We start from the raw sequence: 26,365 nt of genomic DNA on the forward strand, positions 1-26,365 counted from the left end.
TCAAAATATGGAAATATAGGATGTCTTTACACAGCATGGAATAATTTGAGTATTTTGTATTTTTCATAGAAGAATTTACATGAATTCCTTATATTTATGAAACACTTTAACTTCACTCTTCACTGCTCCTTTGAGGTTATAAGTACCTAGAGAATGAGGTTGGGCAGACTATTCCACTTTACTGTTGAAACCAACGGGCATGGAGAAGACAAGTGTTGTATTTAGTTTTTTTGAGGTTTGGGGCAGAACTGAAGCAGAAATCACACCCATCTACTCATCTTCTGGCTGTCACTGGCTGCCTTTAACAAATTATTAACCTTTTATCTTGGAGAATCCCACTCCCAGAGCCCCCAGCACAAGACACTTGATGATCAATTTTTGAGCCTGTTTTCTTGCTATAAAGATAATTTATTTTTCTTTAATGTGTTACTTCCTGTTATATATTGGTATATATTGGCTCAGACAGTCTGAAATCCTTACTTCTGAGTAACTGGGGAACTACTGGTTCATTTCATCCAGTATTATTACAGTGTGGAAATATGTTCCAGTTTTGCTTTACACACCATGAAAGTTGACTTAAAAATAAAAAGATTCAAGGATATCTTAGATTGTGTCCAAGATAGAACACAGAAAATCTGATAATTTAATAAATGCAGTTGGATAATAATAAAGAAACCTGAAAATGTGAGAGAAAGTCAAGATAAGAGAGTATATTTTGGAGGATTTTTCACCACCTTAATTTTTCTTGAAAGCACAAATGAAATCCAGAGTGTCCAGATAATTTCAATACATGAAGTAGAGAACAGGGTTCACATATCTAGGGCATCAAGAATCAAGATGGAACAAACCTACACACCTTCGACAAGTATTTCCTGTGAGGCCCTATCCTTCTCATAGACTCAATATTACAAGCCAGACATCAATCTATCACAGTCTGTCAGTTTTCAAAAATGTACATGAAAAGGAGCTAATGTAATGGACTATTACTTGGGAGATAGTGACATCTCCTGGTGGTTTATAGACTAAATTTATTTATGCCAGACATTTTTTCCCCCAGAAGCCAGCCACTGTTTTACGTTTTTATTTTATTTTTCGGGATCTTTGTTCCCTGGCCACAGATTGAACCCGAACCCTGGCAGTGAAAGAGCGGAGTCCTAACCACTGGACTGCTAGGGAATCCACCAGCCACTGTTTTAAAGTAGGTTTATTAAACTCACACGTGTGGATTCTTAAATTTCTGAAATGTTCAACGAAGCATAAATTACTTTAAAAATAACAATATTCCTCACTTATTTTATTTCTTGTGTTGGTGTCATCCCTGGCTTACTCAGCCAACATTAATTCCACTTTTCCTGGTCATCAAGTCATTTGACCAGACTTTCCTTAATTCAAGCAATTTTCATGTAATCTCAGAATTCAAAAGGACCTTGGGAGTTACCTACCCTAATCCTTTCCCCAGTGTGTCCAGCTTAATTTGGGAAAATGTAATTCCTAACTAATCATTTGATAGCATCAAAAACAATTTTTAAAAGGCTCCCTGCAAGGTTGAGCTCAGGGCCCATCTCCTCTAAAGAAGTCTTCCCCACTCCCCTAGCCTAGGTTGGCCGTCCCTATGTTAAGATTTATCACAGCATATACCACACTGTCCTGTAATTGTCAGCTTACTCAGCTACCTTTTATAACCACAGTGCAAATTCCTTAATGACATGGCCTACATCTCATTACTATTTGTGTCCCAAGAATCTCATAGCCTATAACCTATTTTTGGCTTGTTTTTTGAAGAATAAACGTATTCAAATCACGCACGGTGAGGTATCTGCTCTTCATTCAAGTGGATATTATTTTAGAGGCCTATGTCCATCATAAGCCAGGTGAAGATATCTATCGAGTACTTACAGTATGTCAGGAGCCTTGTCAGGTGCTTCACACACGTTTATTTCATTTAATCCCAATGAGTCTGTAAGACGTGATCCTCATTTTATAGCTGAGAAAACTTATTCTGGTCAGTTGGTGAAAGAGACAAGATTTAAACTCATTCATTCCATATACTTATTTACACTTTACCTTGTTCCAAAATGAGAATTTCTAAGAACATAATACAAAACTTTTTTTTAAATGGAAATCAGAGCAAAGGAGAAATAAGAATTTTAAAAATCAGATAAAGCCAGAAGTACTGAACAATGCATACTATTAATGTCCTATATATTTGCTACAGATGGACTGCAAATTTGCCTGAACCTCCAAGCTGTTAATATGTGATTTGCTCCATTACTCAGACTTTAAAAGATAAGGGCAAACTAGTTGCTTAGAAGCACATTTACTCCTGATCTGAAACCTGAAGTTTCTCCTGTGGATCCCCAAAGAAACTATTTTATGTTAGAGTGAACTAGCGTCATCCTTGGCATGAATATGTTTCATAATACAGCCCAAAGCCAAGTGCAGTAACAGAAACTGATGTGTGGCCAAAATAACGCAACCCAGGCACAAAGGTCTCCACAGTGGGTTTAATTTCATTCAGAATTTCTAAAGAAATGGATGGATTACTCAATTTTGGGCCTCCTCCACAAAACTTTCTCAAAAATGAGGTTTTGAATGTTGGGCAATAGAGAGTTAAATGTTGTTCTCTGACAAGTATCTGGGTACAGATATCATTGCTGATTAGGGGCAGGTCTGTATGATCACTGGAGCTGGGGATAAAGATGCCATCCCCTTCTGACACTGGAGCAGTCTAAGGAGAATACCACTCAGTGAGAGGCCTTTCCATCTCTCCACAAAAGTGATCTTAAGAGCACCCACTGTTAGAGACAAGATTTTCTTAAAAACTATTTTGGATCTGTTCCAACTGAACAAACGTGTAAAGCAACCCATCCCACCTCCATAGAGCATAAATGCTATAATTTTAGCTTGAAATTTCCAAAAAAATATGCCCCCCACCAAACCCCAACTTTATCTGGCTCCAAAGTCCATGCACTCTATGCTCCTAATATGCCCGTGGACAAGTCCCACATTTGACTTTTGTTTGATCATTGCATTTAGTAAAACTGGCAGGGACTCGGAAGGGACCTGCATGAATGCTGATTCCTACATGCAAACTCTGGACATTAGAGTCTCATTCTCATATGAAAGCCAAGGCCACCACAGAAAGAACATATATCCAAAATACAGGAAAAAAAAAAGAAAGATGAAAATTGGAACTGCTCAAATAGGTATAGAGTAGCTAAATTATATTTCCACTCAAGGCACATTTCAAAAGAACTTTTAGAAAGGAAAGTTTTAATATAGGCTACATATATACAATTCCCTATAGCTTTTGTTAGCAGCACATATATCCATCCTATGGCCCCATTTTTTTTTTTTTGGACAACTTTTTATTTTTTACTGAGGTAAAATTGGTTTATAACATATCAGTTTCAGGTGTAAAACTTAATAATTCAATTATTGTATGCACTAAAAAATAATTACAATAATAAGCCTAGTTAATATGTGTCACATTACAATTGACCACCTTCACCCATTTTGCCCAACTACCCCAATCCACTTCCCCTCCGATAACCACCAATCTGTTCTCTGTGAGTTTTGTTTTCTTTTTTCCTTTGTCTTTTAGGTTCCACATAAAAGTGAAATCATACTTGTATTTGTCTTTGTCTGACTTATTTCATATTGGCCCCATTTTTAAATGGCTTAATAGACTGAGGAGTCTTATCAGTGCAGGTAAGCTTAGGAGACAAAACCAGACATTTGAACAGGGAAATTTTAATGAATTGTCAACTAGTAGAAGTTACTAGTCCTTTTATGCCTTTAAAAGGCATAAAAAAGGACTCTAAGGAGTTCAGAAGTAGCAGTTGCAAAAAAAAAAAAAAAAAAAGGCAGCTACTACCTCTAGGCTAGGAGAAAGTAAAAAGAAAATTAAGAAACTAAAGACTAGGAGAGGCTCTCTTCCCCACTCCAATCCCTCAAGCTGAGCGCCTTCTTTGGCGAAGGCGTGGTTTCCACAGGTACATTCAGCCACCAGTGGTGAAGACATTTGTCAGAGGGCCAGAGTGGGAGACAGCTGCTTGAGGGAGTGGCCGAAAGCAGCCCACTGGAGCTGCTCCCAAGTGGGGGAGTGTGACTGAGGCACAGCTTGGGTCCTCTGCTGGGGCTGCCAGGCTCCTGCAGTGAACAAAAATGGAGAAGCAGAATCCAGAAGTGACTTCTTACTGCTATTGCTTTGCAGTGCCACTTCAGGACCCTCTACCGACGAAGCCTAACATTCTGCCAAGCTGGCAAGGGAGATGCGTTTACAGGATCCAGCTCGAGTATCACAAAGCAGGGCAGAGAAGGATGGATTTGGAGCTGGGAGACAGTAAACTGATAACTGCCAGAGTTCACTCTTTTGGCGTCTGACCTTCCATATATACCTACATATCTAACACAGGAGCTACTGGCCACACGTGGCTATCAAGTACTCAAAATGTGACCAGCCTGAATTGATATGTCCTAAGTGTAAAATATACACTGGATCTCAAGACTAAGTACAAAAAAGAACGTAAAATATATCATTAAATTTTGTATCAATTCATGTTGAAAAGATATTTTGGCTCTATTAAGTTAAACAAAATATATTATTACAATTAATTTCATCCATTTTTACTTTTTTTTTTTTTTTTTTTTTTTGCAGTACGCGGGCCTCTCACTGTTGTGGCCTCTCCCGTTGCAGAACAACAGGCTCCGGACGCGCAGACTCAGCGGCCATGGCTCACGGGCGCAGCTGCTCCGCGGCATGGGGGATCTTCCCGGACCGGGGCATGAACCCGCGTCCCCTGCATCGGCAGGCAGACTCTCAACCACTGCGCCACCGGGAAGCCCCATTTTTATTTTTTAATGTGGTTACTAGGAAATTTTAAATTACGTATGTGTTCTGCATTCCAGGTAGTTAAGTCCTCTCTGAGTGGCTAGAGCAACTTGGCTGCTTTGGATAGAAGTTTCTAATATCTAACAAGCTCCATTTTGGTGAAATGGCTTTTTCCACTATGCCACCCCCTCCTCAAGGTTATATGCTTTAATTCTACTACATGTCTGGGTACTGCAAGCACTGCTAACCTGGCTCAACCATCTCATCCACAATTCAGAGAAACAGCCCAGAGGCTGATTTTGACCACGAACATTTCCGTTCTATCATCTCCCTCTTCCTCTTCAATGCCAATTTTTCCAATGTAAATATATTTATGGTACCAAATAAGTACTGAACACATAATACTTACTATATTAAACCATTTTGACAAAAGCAACTCCAGAATTCATACAATAAAAGATATAATGGTAGAAAGCATGGGATTGCAGATCAGAAAAAAAAAAAAAAAAATCTAGCTTCTATTCCTGGCTCTAACTTTCTTGGGTTAGGGCATGTAAATCTCTGACCCTCTGTTTCTACATCTGCATGGTGTTGAATTATTTCAGTTTTACTCAAACTATATCATGAAGTCTTGTTAGGGATTGTAACCAGTTTTTTTTTTTTTTTAATTAGTAGGATATAATAAAAAAACAGAGTACACTATATGTATCAAAGATTTTCTGAAACTTTTGTTTCAGGTATAAATTTCATATACTGGGTTTGTAATGTAAGATATATTTCTTACTGAGTGTCACAGTTATAGCTTGAAAGCCAGCAAAATAAATAATCTCTTAAGATCCTATACAGTTTGAATTCTTACAGATTTGTTTTGTTCTAAAATTATTTCAAGACCAGTAAATAACAAAGCATGAAATCACAACTTAATGTGGAAAGTTTCGTCAAAGCCGAAATTTATTTGGTGCATACTCTGTGCTTGCTATCAGGTACTTTCACATATACCTTTTCCTTTAATATGTAAAAGCAACCATGTGAGGTATTTTACAGGTTAAAAAACAATAACAAAAACCTATTTCCTTAACTTATTCAGGTGAAAAGAGGGTTATAAGCGTCCCAAAATAAAAACAAAACAAAACAAACAAACCCCAGCCAAGTACACAGTCTATTTCCATTTCTTTTTATGCATCCTCTAAATATATCACACACTTTAGCATTAGGAGAATAAAGAACCAATTCAAATAAAAGGGAATCTTTCTTGTAATTTTTGTCTACAGGTGCTTTTTAACCTACTAACTTTCTACTCTAAGCCCAAGGGACTTAAAATGCCGTCAATATCTACCATAATTTTAAGGTGATCTATCTAGTACTTTGAAAATTTTGTTCACAGAGAGATACAAGCCTAAAAATAGCACTATTTTTTAGAGGCAGTTTCACAACAGAAAAAGGCAATGGTAACAGTTCGAGTGATAGAAATGATTTAAACAAAATACCTTCAAGAAAGTAAGAAAAAAGTGTAGAAAATCTTCTAAAAATGTAGCATCGTTACCTCAATGAATGAACAAATTTCAAGATGTGAAAATTACCTAAGAATCACATATTTTTTCAAATAATCTATTTTTATATTTAGAAGTTCAAATTATATAAATTGTTCTATTAAGTTTTCCTTCTAATTAGGAGTTCAACACTGACAAAGTTATTTTACAAAATAAAAAGCAATTTCCTAATGAACTGTGACTACTGAATTGTTACAAAGAAAAATTCTTCAATGTTAAGCAGTTTTATTCCTTATGTAAACTTTTCTCAAGATAGATATTGTGTTACGAACGAGACAAATAATCAGGTGCAGGTATGAATGTATTTGCCAAAAACATCTGCTCTTCCTACTGCTTTTCATTTCTTGGAAAAGTTTCTTTAGCATTCCTATCAGTCCTTCTCCTAAAACCATGTAACAAAATACAGCTCATACAGAAACCAGATGTTAAGCTGACTTTTTATTTTTTAACATACCCTCTTATTGAATGCTGCCAGCAATATTATCAACTTACATTTTATAATCAAGTACTGTATGTTCAGTGTGTGTATACGTATTTTTTCAATGAATAAATGTAGTGTCAGCACACTAAACTTCATATGACTTATTTTAAATGATTGCTGGTTTCAGATAATTAAAAACCACAAACTCTATGGCTGCGATTATAATACATTTATAGTTCTCTGAAAGATCAGTTTAAAGTTATAACATAATGATGGAATATAACGAAATACAAATGACATCTATAGCATAAGATTCCATGGTTGACTAATCAGCAAATCAAAGAAAAATATCAGAGAAAGGCCTTGAAAAAGAAAGCATGTTTCCTGTTAGAAGAATTTATTCTTTCTTTCCTAGAAATGGCTAATTATGGACATAAAAATGTCTGAACAAAGGGTCCTGAAATTCCTAGAGAAGATTTAAACTTCAGATGCAGTAACTGACGAAGTCAGACGTTATCATAACGTATCAAGCTGAAAATTAATCTTTTAGTAGCCAGAAGATACAAGTGCTCATTTTTAGAGAAGTAAAGTTTATTACATTTGAAACAATACAGCAGAAATCTCAAAAGTATACTCATTAAATATAGTTTAATTCTTACAAATCTCCTTTTGAAAATGCAATTCATATGTGCTGCAACCTCAGAAGTTTGAATTCAAAATGAAATATGGAGGCAGTAGTCAGGGAAAGCACATCAGAGGGCTTTGTCAAATATCTGTACAAATCAGTACCTACCTCTTCTGTCTGTGATACAGTAGGAAAAAAAGTGATTCTAAACATATCCAAGTAAATGCAGAAAAAAACATTACTATTTGAGGCAGACCATGCTAAAATATAATTTACAATGATTAGTTTGCATTTTTGATAGTTAATAATGCCTTAGTTTGAACCAATGAAATCAAGGTTAAGTTAAATTCTGCAGTATTTGCTCAGTCTTTTGCACTAAACATTAGTTCATCTGAGAAGTAGTAAGATTGGAAAAGCAAATGACCTGATCCTTTTCGTTAGGCTTATCATTTTCTCACTCAGTCACACTAAATGCAAACAAATCAATACAGCATCAAGATTTTTCACATAGTAAAAATGAAGACTAATGACTTGTGAAGGCAGACTGTGTACCATGTAGTATTTAACAGATGAAACTTGCAATTACCATCAACTCAATTTTTTAAATAACACCAAGATTTACAAGCCAAAATAAACATTTGATTTAAAAATTCTGCTATTCAAGATACTCAGGTGTCTTTTTTTCTCATTGAGATTGATATGGGTTGGGTCTTTTAAAAACCTGAAGAGGAGTTGGTAAGAGGAAAAAAATCCTCAAGGCTTTAAAAACCTCAACTGTTAAAGAGTCCATACAACTACTATGCTGGCATGACAACAGGTTTTTTTCTGTCAGACAAGACCATTTACTTTCCCACAGAAGTACTTCCTCCAAGCCAATTATATAGATGTAAATCAGCTTACCCATGATTAAAACTGAAGTGATCCTTCAAAAACAGGAGCATGACACCTCACCCAAAAAGATCTTTTAAGTCACTGCTAGCTGAACTGCTACTGGTCATAGTAGGTGGCGGCTGTGCAAAGTTCTGCGGGTTAAAGAAAGGATTAGTCTGCACACCGAAGGCAGACTGTCCTATCATGCGCGTCTGTGCTCCCATTACCGAACTGCCCACACCTGGAGACCCTTGAGCAGGCACAAACTGATTAAGCCACTGATTCGGTTTCTGTTGTGATAACTGGTTCATGCTAACTTTGGGTTTCTGAGGGCCAAAGAGATTATTAAGAGCAGACATATCTGTGGGTCTCTGCTGAGTCAGCTTCGTACCAGCAGGAGGAACACTCACTGCACTGAAGTTTGGCAAAGTGGAAGGTGTTCCCAATGTCATCTTGGCCACTCCAGGTGCGCTTGGACTGCTGAAGAAGTTCTGGTTTGTATTAACTGGCACATTGAATCCTGAAGTCTGAAAGCCCATGTTGGCATTTAGGCCGTTTGTTAAATTTCTCTTTGTATTATCAATTGGTGTAGAAAACATCATACCAAGGCCCGTGGAAGGAACAGAAGTGAAGGTACTTGAAGAAGAAATTTTAGGGGTACTAACAGAAAGACTGGTCAAAGATGACATATTATCCATCAATGTGTCTGTCAGGTCCTTAGTCTGAAAAATATGAGGAAATTACTTTATCTCCAAGAATTCCAAATTACTTAAAAATTAGTAAACATTTGATAAATTTTATTATAAAAGACAGTTAAAATTAAGCTCAATAGTCTACACTAAGACAGCAAACCACAGCTCACAGGCCAAATCCAGCCTGCCACATATTTTTGTAAGGCTTTTTAAGCATGAACATTTGTAATCAATCTGATGATAGGGAACCCAACTCTGAACTCCAATTAAATGAAATGTTGTCTCCCTCGCTGCACCTCCACCAAAAAACAGAATTGCATTTTCTCATTAGATCTGTATTACAGACAAGGATACTCTATTATTTTTGTATTTTGAATTTCATCAAAAGTTTGTGGAAATTTATTTTCTCTATTCTAAGTACCTACAAAATACTTTATTTTTGCCTCTTGGCTCACAAAGATTTTTCCCAGAGGAAGAAATTTAATGATTAAGAGGCAACAACAACAACAAAAAAATAATTTAAAGAAAGCTTCTAAGATAAAGTAATTTCTGCAATCAGCAATAGTGTAAACTTTCTATCAGCAGAGACCTTAATCACTGCTCTAACACCAGCACCTAGAACACTGCCTGGACCATAGCAGGAAATAAATACTGGTCAGGACACACAGGTAAGTGTTCCTAAATCAAGTCACAAACATGACTATAACAAAAAAGCTAAAAATTGAAAATTACTTTTTGCTCAAAACTACATAAATGCATGAATATAATATTCCTGGTCATTTCAAAGTGAGCAGCGTTGAATTAGTACCATAGACCTAATATTTTTTAAGAACCCTCCCATTAATCTAGCTTCCTCTTTGTTGGTAACAAGCACTATTACAAAACATATATTAGGCAGGCTACTGAGGAGTTGTTGGAAAATTCTTGACGCCCATACTTCTTAGAAATTACACATTAAAGTATTTTCTGAAATACATTTTTATAAAACACTAGTAGGTAGACTAAGTTCTATACTATCTTACTCCTTAAGAGTAGTATGCCTTATATATGGAATTCTAAAAAGTGGTACTGATGAACGTAGTGGCAGGGCAGGAATAAAGATGCAGACGTAGAGAACAGACTTGCGGGGAGGGGGGGAGCTGGAATGAAGTGAGAGAGTAGCACTGATGTATACACACTACCAAATGTAAAATGGATGGCTACTGGGAAGCTGCTGCATAGCACAGGGAGATCAGCTCGGTGCTTTGTGACAACCTAGAGGGATGGGATAGGGAGGGTGGGAGGGAGGCTCAAGAGGGAGGGGATATGGGAATATATGTATACATACAGCTGATTCACTTTGTTGTACAGCAGAAACTAACACAACATTGTAAAGCATTTATACTCCAATAAAGATGTGGAAAAAAAACTGTAGTATGCTTGAATTATGCAAAAGAAATGAACTCTGACCTGCTTGACTGGAGCAACAGGTGTGTGCACCTGGGGTTTAAGAGGTTGCTGGCTTTTCAACTTCTGTGCCTGCTCCTGTTCTTTTGCCAATTTTTGTTTTTCTTCAAGTGTAAGTGATGCCTGAAAACAAAACAAAACCAAAAAACTCAACTGACAACTTTCATAATTCCATTTGTAAAACAGAAGATTTCTTTTTGGTATGTCTGACAATACCAAGTAGTTTACAAACTACTCCTGTATTGGTGATTGCCACAGCGTAAGTTATACTTTGAATTACGGTAAAATTTAACTTTAGGTAGAAACTCACAGGATCCCTGCTAAACTATTTCCAGTATGAAAATAATAATAAAATTATTATTTTAAAACCATTCATTAGAATCATCTTTTTCCAGACAATGAGAATATGACTAGGTGATATCATTTTATAAAATTGGGAGATTCTAGCTCACTCTAAAAATATTTTAGAAACTCATCAAAAAGCTAAGTAAAAAGGAAACAACTTTTTTTTTAACGTGAACAATTCCTTTCACTGCTAATGTCTGCATCAAATTCAACATCTGTCTTTTTCTTATATCAACTTTGCCAACCTATAAGCTCGCAGTATGTCCTATTAACAAATTTTGTAAACCACAATGTCTAGTAGTTCCTTGGCTCTACACATACAGGTACTCATATCTGTTGAATAAACAGAAGACAACTGCCCTTAGCAGAAATTCAAAACTGACATATTTTTTATATCGGATGCTAACCAACATTTCGATTGGAAAGTATCATTTTAAAGTTTGTTATTCAAAATCAGAATCAGAGAAGAGACACTGTAGAATTTATCAAGGGATGTGACCGGCAAAGTACAGTAGAAAGGACAAAGAGGTCAGGCAACCTAGAAATGTTACCAACATGGGAGACTGAATAATAAAGAAAGTTAAAAATCTTAAGCATGTTTATTCTCAACATGAGTCAGGTCATGCATGACCCACTGATAACTTTTAAATTTCATAAAGATAATTAAAGAATGTTTCTTATTAAGCTAAATAGTATTTCCCAACAAAAATATGTGGTTTTAGAAGTTATATAATATAAATACGAGTACTAAAAGAACAGTAAAGACACTTACTCTTTTATGTTTATTCTGTAACCCATCCTCTTTATTTTCTGATTCACCACCAGTCAGAAGGTCTGCTCCAATGTTGTTAAAGACTTTGTCAATATGCTGAAATACCAAAAGTGAACCAGCTGAATGACGTGCAAGATTGTGATTTTACTGCTTAAAGATCAGAGGCCCCCGAAATGGAGCACACTATCAAGCATTTTTTTTCAAAAATTAGAAATAATCTAAATATCTTCTTACCTGAGACCCAACATTTGTAACTTTTGTCTCCTCAGAAGCATTCATTTGATTTCCTATATCCAAAGATCTGTGAGAGAGTTGAGTTATGACAAAGCAATAAAAAGAAATGTATGTTTTAAAAATACTTGTACTAAAAACAGTTCATCCACATGGAATTTACTACAATCTAAACAAACTGCAACTTCATTCTTTAAGGAGAATCATAATCTCTTTCGTTATTTACTACTATTAATGTCTGCTTGCCCCCAAAATGTACATTTGTACACATGTCTTTTTTTTAAAGCTCAGCATTTGAGATTTACTGGAGAACTTAGTGTCATAAAACCGGGCAAGCATGGTTCTTACCATAGGAGAGTTTACAGCTCACTGAGAGACAAGATATGATATGCGAACTTAATGTGATTAAGTTCAGAATCTGTGATTCTAACAATAAATGCTATAATCACTGAATAAGTGATGTGGACAAGATCTATGCCTTGAAAAACAGGTAAGATATAGATAGGAAGGAGAAAAAGAGAATACATAGAAAATTTCTCTCTGTTGTAGTTTTTAAAGATTATTTTCCAGGGTTCCTAAGTTAATATAGTCAATCCATTAAACATGATAAATATATACATCACAGAATACTTAGTGCATACAAAGAGCTATTTCACATCATTCTACACCTTGTGTATTTATTTCCATAAAGCTTTCATCTTACACAGGAGCAGAACCTAAAAAGTTTCTTTTGGGGGACTTGGCTCATGATTGATACCAATTTTGCTGCTTTTCAGATGTCTTTGACTCAGGATTAAACTTTAACAGGCATCCTAAAATCATGTTTTGCCTCTGGAGCAAAGAATATAGTGGAGATTTGATCATAAAAACTGGCATTTTCCACTGAAAAATTTTTACCCTTCCCCTCTTCCTTTGAATACTAGTATTTTGCAAATAATTGAGAAAATCCTCCCTAAAAACAAACAAAAAAAGAGGTACACACTGTGGTACTACATATGGAATGAATTCTCTATAACTGTTTCTGGGGTTAGAGAAAAAAGAAGGAGAAATCAAAACACCAGGATTTCACAGATTTGAAAAATATTTTTAAGTGGTGCTCTTGGCAATCAGCACCCTGAGTTTACAATGCCAGTAACTAATGTGACAAGAGATTTTCTTAGAAACAGAATTTTCTTTATGTAGAGAAAATGCTAGGGTTACATCCTATTATGCTTCTGTATTCAGAAATGACATCAGATTTTCAACAACATTCTAAACTCAGTTCAACTTAATATGTTGGAAAAATTTTATATGCTTTACATATAGTCAAATTGAAATCCTTCGGAACATATGTATATATATATAACTGATTCACTTTGTTATAAAGCAGAAACTAACACACCATTGTAAAGCAATTATACCCCAATAAAGATGTTAAAAAAAAAAAATGAAATCCTTCAATTTTTCTAGTCCGTATTCTAGAAAATCAACCATGACATAACTTTGATGTCACTCCTGGACCATGTGCAATTCATATGCAACCTACTTACTTCTGCTGTTCTTGCATTATATGAAGTTGCTCCAGTTTAGTCTTATGTTCAGACTCCAATCTATTAAGCATCTCTTTTATGACGGAAATGAAGGAATTGAACTGGTGTAATAAGAAATTGATATGGTTATAATGTTTCAAGTTAGCCACAAAGGTAATCTAATAAAATAATTCAACAAGTCATTCATAATATTCTCTATTTTTATCAGAATATGACCCACTCATAGCACTGATGACATAAGAATAGTACATTTTAGCTCAATATATCATAGCAAGCTTTTACAGTATCTCTGTATGGTGGTGATATAGTTGATGAGACTTTTAAGTTCCAGAAAACATGTTCTCAATAAGTTTTATATCCTAACAGCTATTATTCAGCAGTCTTATATAAATTCAACTCCAGCAGTTATTACATATTGATTTTTCTAGACTAATCCAAAAATGACCATCTAAATTTGTGCATATCTGAAAACAATCTGCTTAATAATGCATAAAAAATTACTCTTTATTCAAATCATTGTAAAAATGACGTTTGGCTAAAATAAGCCTGTTTTCTAAAAAGTTAGTAGAAATATTAAATATACATAATCTAACTTCCAAATAATTAAAATTCATAAAGTATATCTAATTTAAAGTTAAACATAGTTTAAGCTTTGGTTAAACTTTACATAATAATTTTTAAATTTATTTATTTATTTGTTTGTTTGTTTTTGGCTGCATTGGGTCTTCATTGCTGCACGCGGGCTTTCTCTAGTTGTGGTGAGCAGGGGCTACTCTTCATTGCGGTGCGCAGTCTTCTCATTGTGGTGGCTTCTCTTGTTGTGGAGCACAGGTTCTAGGTGCGCAGCCTTTGGTAGTTGTGGCTCGCGGGCTCTAGAGCGCAGGCTCAGTAGTTGTGGCTCACGGGCTTAGCTGCTCCCCGGCATGTGGGATCTTCCCGGGCCAGGGCTCAAACTCGTGTCCCCTGCATTGGCAGGTGGATTCTTAACCACTGCACCACCAGGGAAGCCCCTAGTTAAATAATTCTTATGGTACTTTAGGATCATCATAAACAATTTATTTTAATAATACCACATATTACAAGAAGACTCTAGAAACTGCTTTCTTCCCCTCCCCAAATCTTGCAACTACGTCTTTGGGCTGGGTGCTTATAAATACACTATTTTATTAATCCTCACAACTCTTCAAAGTAAATTTATTAATATTTCTACTTTATAAATGAGGGAACTCAGGCTCAGCAAGAGAGAAAGCAACTTACTCAGAAATACTAAATAACTTATATGGCAGAATTAGAATTCATACTAAGTCTGTCTCCAAAGCTTGTACTCTTTTCTACTACGTTATGCTGCCTCTCAACCATGCTCTATCATCCATTTATCCTCTGTCTGATCATAAGAGTAACAAATGGCATGTTTCCTTAGCTGTTTACCATGACTGACTCTTTGCTGATTAGATTTTTTAACTTTTTAACAAAATATAACATACACAGAAAAGTATACATATAAAGGCACATCTCAAAAAATTCACAAACTGAATTTAACCAGTAGCCAGAAAAAGAACAGAACATTGGCAGCACCCCAGAAGCTTCCCCGTGCCCCCTTCTAGTCATTTCCTACCCTCCCTCGCCATATGACAAAACACTATTCTGACTTCTAGCAGTGTAGTTTTAACCGTCTTTGCGTTTCATACAAATGGCATCATTCAGTAGATCCTCTTGTGTCTGGCTTCATTTGCTCAACATAATGTTTGTGAGATTCATCTATATTGTTGCAGCATTAACATAGTAGGCCTGTACGGCTATCCTTGGAAAAGCCTGCTTGCAAGGTTGGCCCTTGGCTGGTGTCCAGGAACTCAGATTTTGGGAGGTTCCCACCATTAACTGATAATAGTGGCTCACTGTGTCTAACTGGAATTTGAGTACCAGGCAGGGGGTGCTACTTGATCAGCCCCCAATAAAAATTCCAGGCACCGAGTCTCCAATGAGCTTCTCTGGCTCGCAATATTTCAGACACACTGTCACAAGTCATTACCCAGGAAATTAAGCACATTCTGTGTGACTCCACCAAAAGATGACTCTGGAAGCTTGAGCCTGGTTTCCCCCAGACTTTGCCCCATGAACCTTCTCCCTTCACTGATTTTGCTTTATATTCTTTCACCATAATAAATCATAGCTGTGAGCACAACAGTTGGCTGAGGCCTGAGTCCTGCTGGTGAATCACTGAATCTGGGGGTGGTCATAGGAACCGTCCCCCAACACAAGTTGTGATTGTGTTTGGATTGCTGCATGGTGTTTTCTCTTTTTTAATCAAATGCTAAAAATGTATTTTCCTAAGTTACTTTATCTTTTTCACATAATGTATAATATACTTAGATTATTTTAAATCAGAACTGACAGAAGAGGGCAGTCTTGAATTAGGAACCCTGTCTATGAAATGAATAGGAAAGCAGACCACATCCATGCTAACTATTGTAAAATACAAGATGAGAATCTAAATATTTCTGCTGATGAAAATAGGCCCCCCCAAAAAACAACCATAAAGCTGAAGAAAACTAACACACTTCAAATGTAATTATATATCCTAAAATAAGCATTTGAGAATATTTTAAAACACCCTAAATCATAAATATGAGAACTAAGAACAGAAATGACCAAAAGTTGAAGACTATCTTAGGCATGTTATCATTCTATTTTTCCCCAATATTCATCCTCCCTTTTTGCCAATCCTAATTTCAACCCTGCCATCCAAGATATGAAGAAATTATCAAGACAGAAACTGAAATCTAAGGACACAAACCTTCAGGGGCTTACCCTACCACTTCAAATGAAATTTTGGATCTGATTAATTTTACAAATTTCTCTATTTTGAAAACTCCATTCACTCAGCACTCTCCCCTATGCCAAAAGCTCTCTTGCTTAACTCTCAGCTTTCTGCTTCCTTCATTGCTCTAATTCACTTTTAGTCCTTAATTCCAAACCTTGCCAGCCTATCCACTTCTGACACTCTCAGTTAAATAGTAACTCTTCCCCATCTTTTCCATTATACATCATTAAACATTAGTTTTATGGTGAACAAAATGCCTTGTCATTACTCTATACCTCAAATTTTCTCTCAATTCAATAAAAATTTTTGTTTCTGGCACTGTACTAAGTACTGGGGATGTAATGAAGAATAAGCTATAACAACCAGCCTTCTGGGAAAGTCAGACACACAAGTATATAACTGTGACAACTACGGTGACAGAAGTATGCAGAGGTAATTCTATAATAAGCTTTGAGTACATAGTCCCTTTGCTCAAACATTTACCACATCTTGAAAGTTCAATACCTAAACGAGATGAGCATTTAAAGTCTGCCTATTCTAGGGCTTTCACTATCGTGGCCCAGGTTCAATCCCTGGTGGGGGAACTGAGATCCTGCAAGCTGCACGGCATGGCCAAAATAAAATAAAACCAAAGTCTACCTATTCTAGTCTCAATTTATCTTAATATCATCACTCCCTGATTATATTATAGGTATCTCTCAAACTGTATTATTCATTCCCTGTGGCAGATAGACTCTAAAATGGTCCCAATTATCTCCTCATTCTGCTACTCTGTCTTTCTGTAATCCCCTACCTTCAAACATGGGCAGGACCTGTGACTTGCTTGTAACCAACAGAATATGGCAAAGGTAACGGGATGGCATTTCCTTGATTACATTATAAGAGACTATAACTTCCATCTTTCTAGCAGACTCTTTGTGGCTTTGATGAAACCAGATGATGCCGTGTTGGAGGCCCATGAAACAAGGAATTCACAGTGGCAACCAGCTAACAGAAAGCAACAAAGTGAGGCCTTCGGTTCAAGAGTCTGAAAGGAATTTAATCCTGCCAAGGACCATTGAGAGAGCTTAGAAACAGATCCTCCCCCAGCTGAGCATTCAGATGAGACCTCAGTCTTTGACTGCAGCATTGTGAGAAACTGAGTGGAGCATACATGCCCTGGCTTGGCTGACCCACAGAAATTGTGAGATAATAAATCTATGTTGTTTTAAACCTGCAAGTTGTGGTGATTTGTGAGGTAGCAATAAATAATGAATACACAGCCCAGACATATTTTTTTTTTCCCTTTGTTCATGTCAATTTCACAGTCCCAAATTTGAAGTAGTCCCCAATCCTACACATCTTTCAAAATTCTGCTCATTTACTATCTCCCAATTAGGCCTCCAATCAATAATCCATCCTTCCAACTCACATACTCCTTACTTTGAACCCACAAACTTTCTTCATTCATCTCTTTGGCACATTTTTCCTTGTTTTACCAATTTATATGTAATATATTTATACATTCAATGCCAAGAAAACAGTAAGCTGAATAAATTGAATAAAGCACAAAACTACTCCTACCTGATTGAGATTAAGATTGTTTTCAATACTCAGGGGAATCAGATGAGGCAATACTTTTCCAGCCAACTGCTCTTTGGTGATTCCCAACTTCTTATGAGTAAAAGTACATTTGTAAATACCTGACAGAAAAGAGTAAGACAAATGTTATAATTCAGTACCACAAATCAATAGAAATCAGAAAAACAGTGTATCTATATGAAATCTCTTGATAATCAGTATAGTTACAAATTTTTCCTTATCAATGCTTAGAAGGATGCTCTTATATATGGATCAGGGTGATTTCAGCTTTACTGTCAGTTTAGATTTAACATACCATGACACATTTATCCTGTATTCTTTTGGTTTTAAGAACACATTTAATGATAGTATAAAATTAAAAGTCTATCAGAACTAGATACAGTTCTTACAGTGCAGCAGTAAGGCTACAGAATGTCTCTCTATTCTGAACAAATCTAAATATATATTTCAGACATCTCATTCAAACTTGAGACATCTATTTAAAGTGTCTAAGTATAGGTCCTATACCTTTATTCACTTCTTTAACCAGACTCAACATCTCTGAACTTTAATAATTTAAGTCAACTCCACACAAGTCCTTCCCTCTTGTCTTACCTATTTACTCAACTTTCAGGACCCTGCTTGATACACCTATTGCACAAAGCCTTCATTTGGTAAACTGAGCACGTTTCCTCCTCATTCTCTGAATGCTTTTGTGTTATAAGTGTTTTGTATAGAATCCAAAGCTTTAGAACACACCATCTCCTGTTATTCTGCTGTTAATGCACACTTCACTTACATACTCAAAGAATAACTTTGGGGCTTCCCTGGTGGCGCAGTGGTTGAGAGTCCGCCTGCCGATGCAGGGGACACAGGTTCGTGTGCCGGTTTGGGAAGATCCCACATGCCGCGGAGCGGCTGGGCCCGTGAGCCATGGCCGCTGAGCCTGCGCGTCCGGAGCCTGTGCTCCGCAACGGGAGAGAGGCCCACGTACCGCAAAAAAAAAAAAAAAAAGAACAACTTTGAGTGCCCATTAAATGCTTATCTGCAGGGCACTATGCTCATTACTTTCCCTTCAGTTGGTCTCACTGATTCTCACAAAACTCCTATAATGATATTATTTTTATCCTCATTTGACAGATGAAGAAACTTTTCAAAGTCACTCCAGGAACTGGCATAGCCAGGACTGGGGTTAGGGCTCTTTCCAGTATGTCAAACTTCTTCTCAAGAAGACTAATTTCTTTGAGCTCAAAAGTTTCATACCATATCACAAAAGTTCTATGTCTACAGAGGTCCACAACAGATTACTTACTGACCATTTCTACAAATATTTACTGAGGGCTTTCTATAAATCAGGCACTACAGTAGGTATTAAAGATACATGGCTGAATAACATAGTTTTTCTTCAAAACTAACAAAGAACTTCAAGTTCAGTAACTTGTTAATGTTTCTGTGATTCCACAGCTAGGTCTATCTCTATTAGTACAGCAGACCCTGAACAGTTTCAGATTGGGCTTTAACTATTTATAGGCAATTTCAGAGTTTTTTTTACAGAGTGATTTATAATTATGCTGATAGAACAGAATGTGCTGTAAGGCCAATAATGCTTCATCGGCACATCACTTAGCAGTGAAAAATATTTGTTCAGACTTAAACATATCTAAATTAAAAACCAGCTCTACCAGTTATCAGCTGTATAACCTTGAATAACTTACTTCACCCCTCTGAGCCTCAGTTTCCTTACTGTAAAACAGAAATAACAGTACCTATCTCATTGGATTTTGAAGAGGACAAAATAAGGTAATGCAGAGAAAAGACTCAGCACAGTGCCTCTTACAAATCAGGTACCAAATAAACATCAGGTATTACTATTAAGACTGGTATCAGCATTTCAAGTAGTCTTGTTTGCCTCTCTTATTTAGTACCATTTTACAGAGAAAACTACATGCTATCATGATACCTGTGAAGCCAGGATTCCCAAATATCTTATTCCTTTATAAATGTCAAGTACTACCACTTTTGCTAAAATTAACACAAAGAAAAAGTTATATCATGGCATTTACCCCATCATTCTTCAGTTACTGAATGCTATATACATGAAAAGAGTACAAAATGGTTTTATAGATTGAAAAGTTTACTTGCATAACTGTAAAACAAAGTAGCATCAAATGACATTAAGTTTTCAGCTACCTAAAATTCCCATGAGGACCGCAGGTTCCTTGGATGGAATTTGTTGTAAGAACGGCAGAATATCATCAAGTACAAACCACTTATCCAAGTATTCCAAAATCTTTCCTAAGCACACTAATGAATTTACACGTACCTATTAAAAGAGGTAAACTGAATTAGTCATTTAAAGTCTTTGCAATCTAGACCAAAGTATTTTAAGTATGAGTATAATCTTCATATAGGTATATGTTAAATCCTCAAGAATAAAAGTAGGTTTAAAAGCTCTCGTCCTTTATTTATATAGAAAATTCACATATTTATAAATTCCCCTGACTTGTTTCAGAAAGAATCTTTGATTGCTTTGCCAAGATACTAGGTAGTTAAAGGTAAGGAATGACTTTAATTTTATATCTTTTTAAATAAAGTAATTAGGATTTGAAAAGCTTTATTACACATTTGTTTGGCAAGAATATTTCCTTGGGGTCATTTGAATTATAAAAAAGGACTTGGGCTTCCCTGGGCACGGTGGTTGAGAGTCCACCTGCCGATGCAGGGGACACGGGTTCGTGCCCCGGTCCGGGAGGATCCCACATGCTGCGGAGCGGCTGGGCCCGAGAGCCATGGCCTCTGAGCCTGCGTGTCCGGAGCCTCTGCTCCGCAGCGGGAGAGGACACAACTGTGAGAGGCCCGCGTACCACAAAAAAAAAAAAAAAAAAAAAAAGGACTAAATTTTCCCACCAAGTGATTAATTTTACTGGGCTTCCAGTATTTTTCTCTAATTCAGGTTCAAGTCATTCTTAAACTAAATATTTTAACAACATGTGAAAAGTATATTTGTCCTACGTAAAGTTTTGTATTTCTAAATATATCTTTAATATAGTTACTAAAACTTGATATTTAGGAGCTCTTTTATCACAATTCTATCAATTGTGATATCTATATTCTCTTGACTATTTTGATAAATATTTCACACCCTACTTTTTTAGCTAGAATTTGTTAAGATAGAATACTTTTAGTCAGGATCATAATATCAATGAAACTATTTTTTTTTAAAGTAAACTAAGAAAAGCAGAAAACAATTAGTTGGTAAAAAAAACAAAAAGCACCACATTTCTGCAAGAACGATGGAAAAAAAATAAACTGGATTAAAGCAGAAAAGGGTTAAGAAAAAAATTACTCAAATTTCCTACTGAAGCACTCAAAGTTAGGGGACAGGGAGTAATGTCAGGGATGGAATACTGTAAAATTATATATCAGGGAAAACTACAGCTATTGCTCACTTTCATAGTACTATATATAGTCTACTTATAGCCATGACAAAATATATGAACAAACTATAAAAGGGTTATTAAACAATAAGAAAATTATTTAAGCCAATGAGGCGTGAAAGAAAAACAAAGATTAATATGCTATTACTTACAGCAAGGGAAGCCGTTTGTAGACATGCATTTTTAATTCTTGGTATCAAGGCATTTTTCATGGATGGGTAGTCTATAAGATTTGCAAAGGTTGGTATGATGTTTAGACAGAGTTCCTATTAAGAAAATAAATCGGATCAATCTTAGAGACTCTCTACTAAAAAACATTTTGCATTTGCATGGCTAATTTGTCACATAGCTTGAAATAAACTTTTATGTATGGTATATCATTTGACCTTTTCAACTGTTTGAAAGAAAAATACTTATTATCAATTTTGAATTTTACAGATGAGGAAACAGGCTCAGAAGACCTTGCTCAAATTCACGCTAGGTCATACAACTAGCATATATACCCAAATTCCCTGATCGCATTCCTAGTTTCTTTCCCTGATAACACAATTAATTCTTCATTTATTTTTAGAAATAGGAACATCTAAAAAAAAAGTAACATCTAAGTTTTGCTATCTTTCACAACAAGGGAAAATCAAGTACAAAGTCACGTAAAACTATTCCTCTTTAAATAAGGAATTTCTTAGCTGTTACATATATCCATATGATGGATATAAGACAAACATTTTAAAATATATTTTCAAGACTGTTTAACAATATCAAGGATAAAATGCAATAAGATATTATTATATAATCCCATTTTTTAAATCTGTCTACAGGCTTAGGGAAAAAAACTGGAAGGATATATCTGGGAATGTTAACTGTGGGCATCTCTGACAGAGGATTTTAATTTCCTTTATATTTTTAACTATTTCTAAATTCTGAAACTAAAGCCAATATAAATGACAGAAACAGGAAAAGTTATTTAAAACGTTCTTGTTAACTTAATGCCATGCCATAGTGTAAATGACTGTAACTGGGAACTTCAAGGATAACAGAAGAAAGGGGGGATGATGAAGGATTAAATGAGATAAAAAAAGAACAGGAAATGGCTTGAGAACTAACTGGCTGAAGAACCTAATCTCAGATACCTTATAAGGCAGAATGATCCTTGTAGGAAAGCAAAAAAGAGATTACTGAAGAAAATGGGGGTATAAATGTATATCAGGGAAGGAGTTATTAACGATATTTGGTAAACTTAAAGACATTCATTTATGGTTAGCAGCTAGAAATGAATCAACCACTAAAAATCTGTTATCAGTATACTGGCAGGTATTTTATTTGCTTTAACTTATCCCCATACTTCCAAAAGGCAGACAGAAAGAAAAGAGTTAATATTAATATCTATTCAGAAGTATAATAAATTATGTAGGTGATATAACTTGAGGATAATAAATACAAACTATATTTAAGGGACTATTTTCCACAGATGGTAGAGAATGAGCAAGGATGAGCAGTCAGTGAGATACTGTGTTCCTGTTACCAGAGGGGAACAAGGAAGTTCAGCGCTTAATTGATATCAGAGTGACAGAGAGACAGAGACTGACTGCACACATGCACTATGCCATATAATACAGCAGTAGGTTACAAAGAGGGAAATCTTAAATTATGTCTAAATCACTTAGCTAGAGGAGGGGAGAACCATAGGAGGAGACAGAGTAAAGAACCTAAGAACAGGAGATTGAAAAAAACAAAACAAACAAAAGGAAGTCCAATTAGCATATTCTCAGGAACTTCTGCCTATTATTTTCTACTTTCTCTGTAACTGGTGGTGGGGAGGGGAGAATGAAAACATATTCTACGTTTATTTAAAGGTAAATAATTTTAAAAACTGGTTCTCATATACATTTCTATTAATGCCTCTAATGACCCTAACTTTTGTAAACCATCTTTTACTTTTCCAAATGCTTTTCTAAACTCTCTCTAGCCTCTTAAATAGTTCTAATCAAACTTCAATTTAAAAATACCATTCCAAAAATGAATCTCAGAAGTTATCTCCTAGCCTTCTAACTTGCATGAAGCTTGAGGAAAAGATTTTTGTTTCTTGCTCTTGCTCTCTCTCCCAAAGCTTAGATAGACTTTAACTTTATCAGACTCGTACCAAGCAATGTTGATACTAGTTAATTGGACTGGTGACTAAACACTTATATTGAATGGTATCAGAAAAGCTAGTTTCTAAAACTTGGCAAAGTGCACAACTCAATTTGAATTATGTATTAACTATTTTAATAAAATACTTGCTGGTAACTTATTGGCCAAACTAACCCTCTTAGGAAGAAAAATGACCTTTCACATCACTCGATCCTCCCTCTCCTCCCTAATTTCACTGAATATAAAACCAGGTTGACTACACCGGGTCTGTGGGAACGTTTCAAGAAGCTATAATTCACAATTCCTTTGGAAAGCACTTAAAAGTAATAGTAAGTACCTTCCCCAATCATTCCACGTCATTTGGACAAAGGCAGCAAGAGATGACGTTATAAGGAAAATTTTTAACATCAACTTCACAACTTGGAATAAAAGAAAACTTAGATAAGGACTGAAATGAGTCAAACAAGTGACCTTATATGTGTGGTATTAGGTTCGCATTTAAAAAAAAAAAAAAGCTTTGGTCAATAACTTATAAAAAGTAAAATTCTGGGCTTCACTGGTGGCGCAGTGGTTGAGAGTCTGCCTGCCGATGCAGGGGACACGGGTTCATGCCCCAGTCCGGGAAGATCCCACATGCCGTGGAGTGGCTGGGCCCGTGAGCCATGGCCGCTGGGCCTGCGCGTCTGGAGCCTGTGCTCCGCAATGGGAGAGGCCACAACAGTGAGAGGCCCGCGTACCACACACACACAAAGAAAGTAAAATTCTTTGTTTTTCTTTACTAGAATCTTTGCACTGGTGAAGAGACCATAAACTTTTAAATACGACACCTTTTATGCAGTGAGATGTTCTTAACATAAGTATTTATTTTCCAAAGTGAGAAAAAAAAGCTCAAACTAAATTATACTTTTAATAGCAATCCAAAAATTTTTTTCCAGATAACCCATAGAACCAAAATTTTAGTAGCAAAATTACAGAACTAAAAGTTTGGCAAAGTATGTGATGTTTTAACAGCACTTTTGTAACACAAAAGCATGACTATAAATGCATTAGGGATGGTCACACTAAATTACTATCTGCTTTTCTACCTACCTCCTACACAAATTAACTTCAATGCAAAAGGAACATTTCTGAATAGAAGATTGAGTTACCAAACATGAAAGAAAATTATGAGTATGAGAAGTACCTACTTAACGCTTTCATAAGAAAAAGGCACATACATCTTTGTCATTTTCATTCATATACTAATTACTCATTTAGGAAGAAGGTATACAGCAAACCAAACTACAACAAATCAAACCTTCTATAATAGTACATTACTGATAAGTAAAAGCAACAAATCATTTTACTTTATTAATACAGGTGTTCATCAATTGATTCTTCAAATTAGGAGTGAACACACTAGTAGTAGTATACATCATGCAATTCAATGGATTAATATATACTATTGAGCTTTATATTAAAAAAAATTATGACAAACTTAAAAGGTACTTTACTTCTTTCTTTTGCCTTAAGAATCAAAATCATCATTAAAGGAAAAAAATTGAATATTATACCTGGATCTGAATGGAAGGAGCCTCTAGGGCTCTGTAAACCATTGGCAGGACACTGTTCTTTATCTCATCAGGAGGAGTTTTGGTTAGTAGCAAATCCATTTTTTGGAGGAAAATTAACAAAATCTGTGTAGAAAAGGCAAACAATGTATTAAAGTCTAGAATCTTTATGACACTTTATACATGTCAAAATTTAAAGTAGCTTCAAAAGAATAAGTTATGTATTTTGACACTCACCATGTTGCTAGCCTGAAGGCATGGAAGACAAAAACATATAAATCAAGTCTCTTATGTTTCTAGAAGCACTATATTTAACATCTGCTCTCAGTTTAAACATTTAAATAAAGACTAATGTCCTAACTCTCACATATCTTCAGTAATACATCACTCACCCACAAGTACCAACTATCTGCAAAGCTACCGGGTAAAAAAATAAAAGCCTGAGGGCAGCAAAGTCAGATGTCCCAAAGAAGTAAATTCCATCACTGGGCTTCCATAAAGTTCAAGAGAAGAAAAGGTACAGAAATGAAAAGGACTGTCCGGAAAAATTCTAGAAACATTTTCAATTGTCCCTGATCATTTGTTTGCCACCACATATGTAAGTAATAAGGAAGAAACTATCCCTTCTATCCATGCAGAATACTTAGTTTTGTCAAGGCTCAGTTAAAATTTTTCAGAAGGGATTTTTAGCTAGACGACTACTACTACTACTACTACTACTACTACTACTACTACTACTACTACTAAGGGAAAAAAAATACAAAGAATGAAGACAAATAAGAGCTCAGATGATAGGTTCCTTAGGATTCTATCTGATGCATAGCTTAGTGACCATGGGACTCCACTCCTTTCCCTCCTGACACCTTGACCATGTTTGGAGAACTCTGCTTCGAAGCCTACAGTTCTCTCACCTGCCCTTTCCTTAAGCAGGGGAACTCCTGTCTTACTACCACAGACTTCCTTCTGTTTCCCTCCTTTCAAAGGAAGGACCACAAACAGTCTGTCATAAAACCATTAAATCAGGTAATCAATGGTTTACCAATAAGCTCTTGCCATGTAGTAGCAGAAACTTAATAATATTTACCATGTGCCAGAAAATTTCATTTAATTTCAACAACCCTTTTCACATTTCAGAAATGAGCAAAATAGAAACTTTAAGAGAGTAATGACTTGTCCAAGGAGATGAAGAAGGCGAGTTCTAACCCAGGTATGTGACCCTACTGCTCTCTTAAATCCAAGTCTACCTTGAATCTGGCAAATAAATATTTTAATAGTGTCTATATCAGAGACTAATTAAATTTTCCCTTAACAATATATACACACACATATTACTTCCATGGTGCTGGAAGCATTTCTCCTCTTCTGGTGAAACTATTTATTAGCAATAAAATAAACAACTGGCATAAACCATCTACAAATTAAAGACTCTTAATAACAAAACAAAAAAACAGAAATACTTAAAAGTGCAGGAGAAAAATAAATACTTATTTTCCTAAACCTGTAACTTTCAATAAGGCAATGGGAACAATATAACACATGCAAAATCTCATTA

The 26,365-nt window shown here is 35.7% G+C and overlaps 2 protein-coding genes across 3 annotated transcripts in view; both read right to left on the reverse strand.

Moving 5' to 3' along the window:
- Window positions 1-7,227, reverse strand: part of SLC17A8 (solute carrier family 17 member 8) — a 67,131-nt gene extending 59,904 nt beyond the window's left edge. Inside the window, exon 1 of the mRNA XM_019918565.3 lies at window positions 1,897-7,227. The gene's annotated coding sequence lies outside the window, so the exon portion shown is untranslated. The remainder of the gene's footprint in view (window positions 1-1,896) is intronic.
- Window positions 7,228-7,375: 148 nt separating this feature from the next.
- SCYL2 (SCY1 like pseudokinase 2) overlaps window positions 7,376-26,365 on the reverse strand; it is a 57,997-nt gene continuing 39,007 nt past the window's right edge. For both annotated transcript variants that reach the window (XM_019918416.3, XM_033866208.2), the window contains 9 exons: window positions 24,817-24,939; window positions 21,286-21,399; window positions 19,887-20,019; window positions 17,700-17,818; window positions 13,316-13,416; window positions 11,790-11,856; window positions 11,556-11,651; window positions 10,442-10,561; window positions 7,376-9,022 (listed from right to left, as the gene is read on the reverse strand). In XM_019918416.3, the coding sequence (XP_019773975.1) occupies window positions 8,378-9,022; window positions 10,442-10,561; window positions 11,556-11,651; window positions 11,790-11,856; window positions 13,316-13,416; window positions 17,700-17,818; window positions 19,887-20,019; window positions 21,286-21,399; window positions 24,817-24,939 (1,518 nt within the window). In that variant the 3' untranslated portion in view covers window positions 7,376-8,377. The remainder of the gene's footprint in view (window positions 9,023-10,441; window positions 10,562-11,555; window positions 11,652-11,789; window positions 11,857-13,315; window positions 13,417-17,699; window positions 17,819-19,886; window positions 20,020-21,285; window positions 21,400-24,816; window positions 24,940-26,365) is intronic.

Source organism: Tursiops truncatus, chromosome 11 (assembly GCF_011762595.2).
Source record: "Tursiops truncatus isolate mTurTru1 chromosome 11, mTurTru1.mat.Y, whole genome shotgun sequence".
Taxonomy (NCBI): Eukaryota; Metazoa; Chordata; class Mammalia; order Artiodactyla; family Delphinidae; genus Tursiops; species Tursiops truncatus.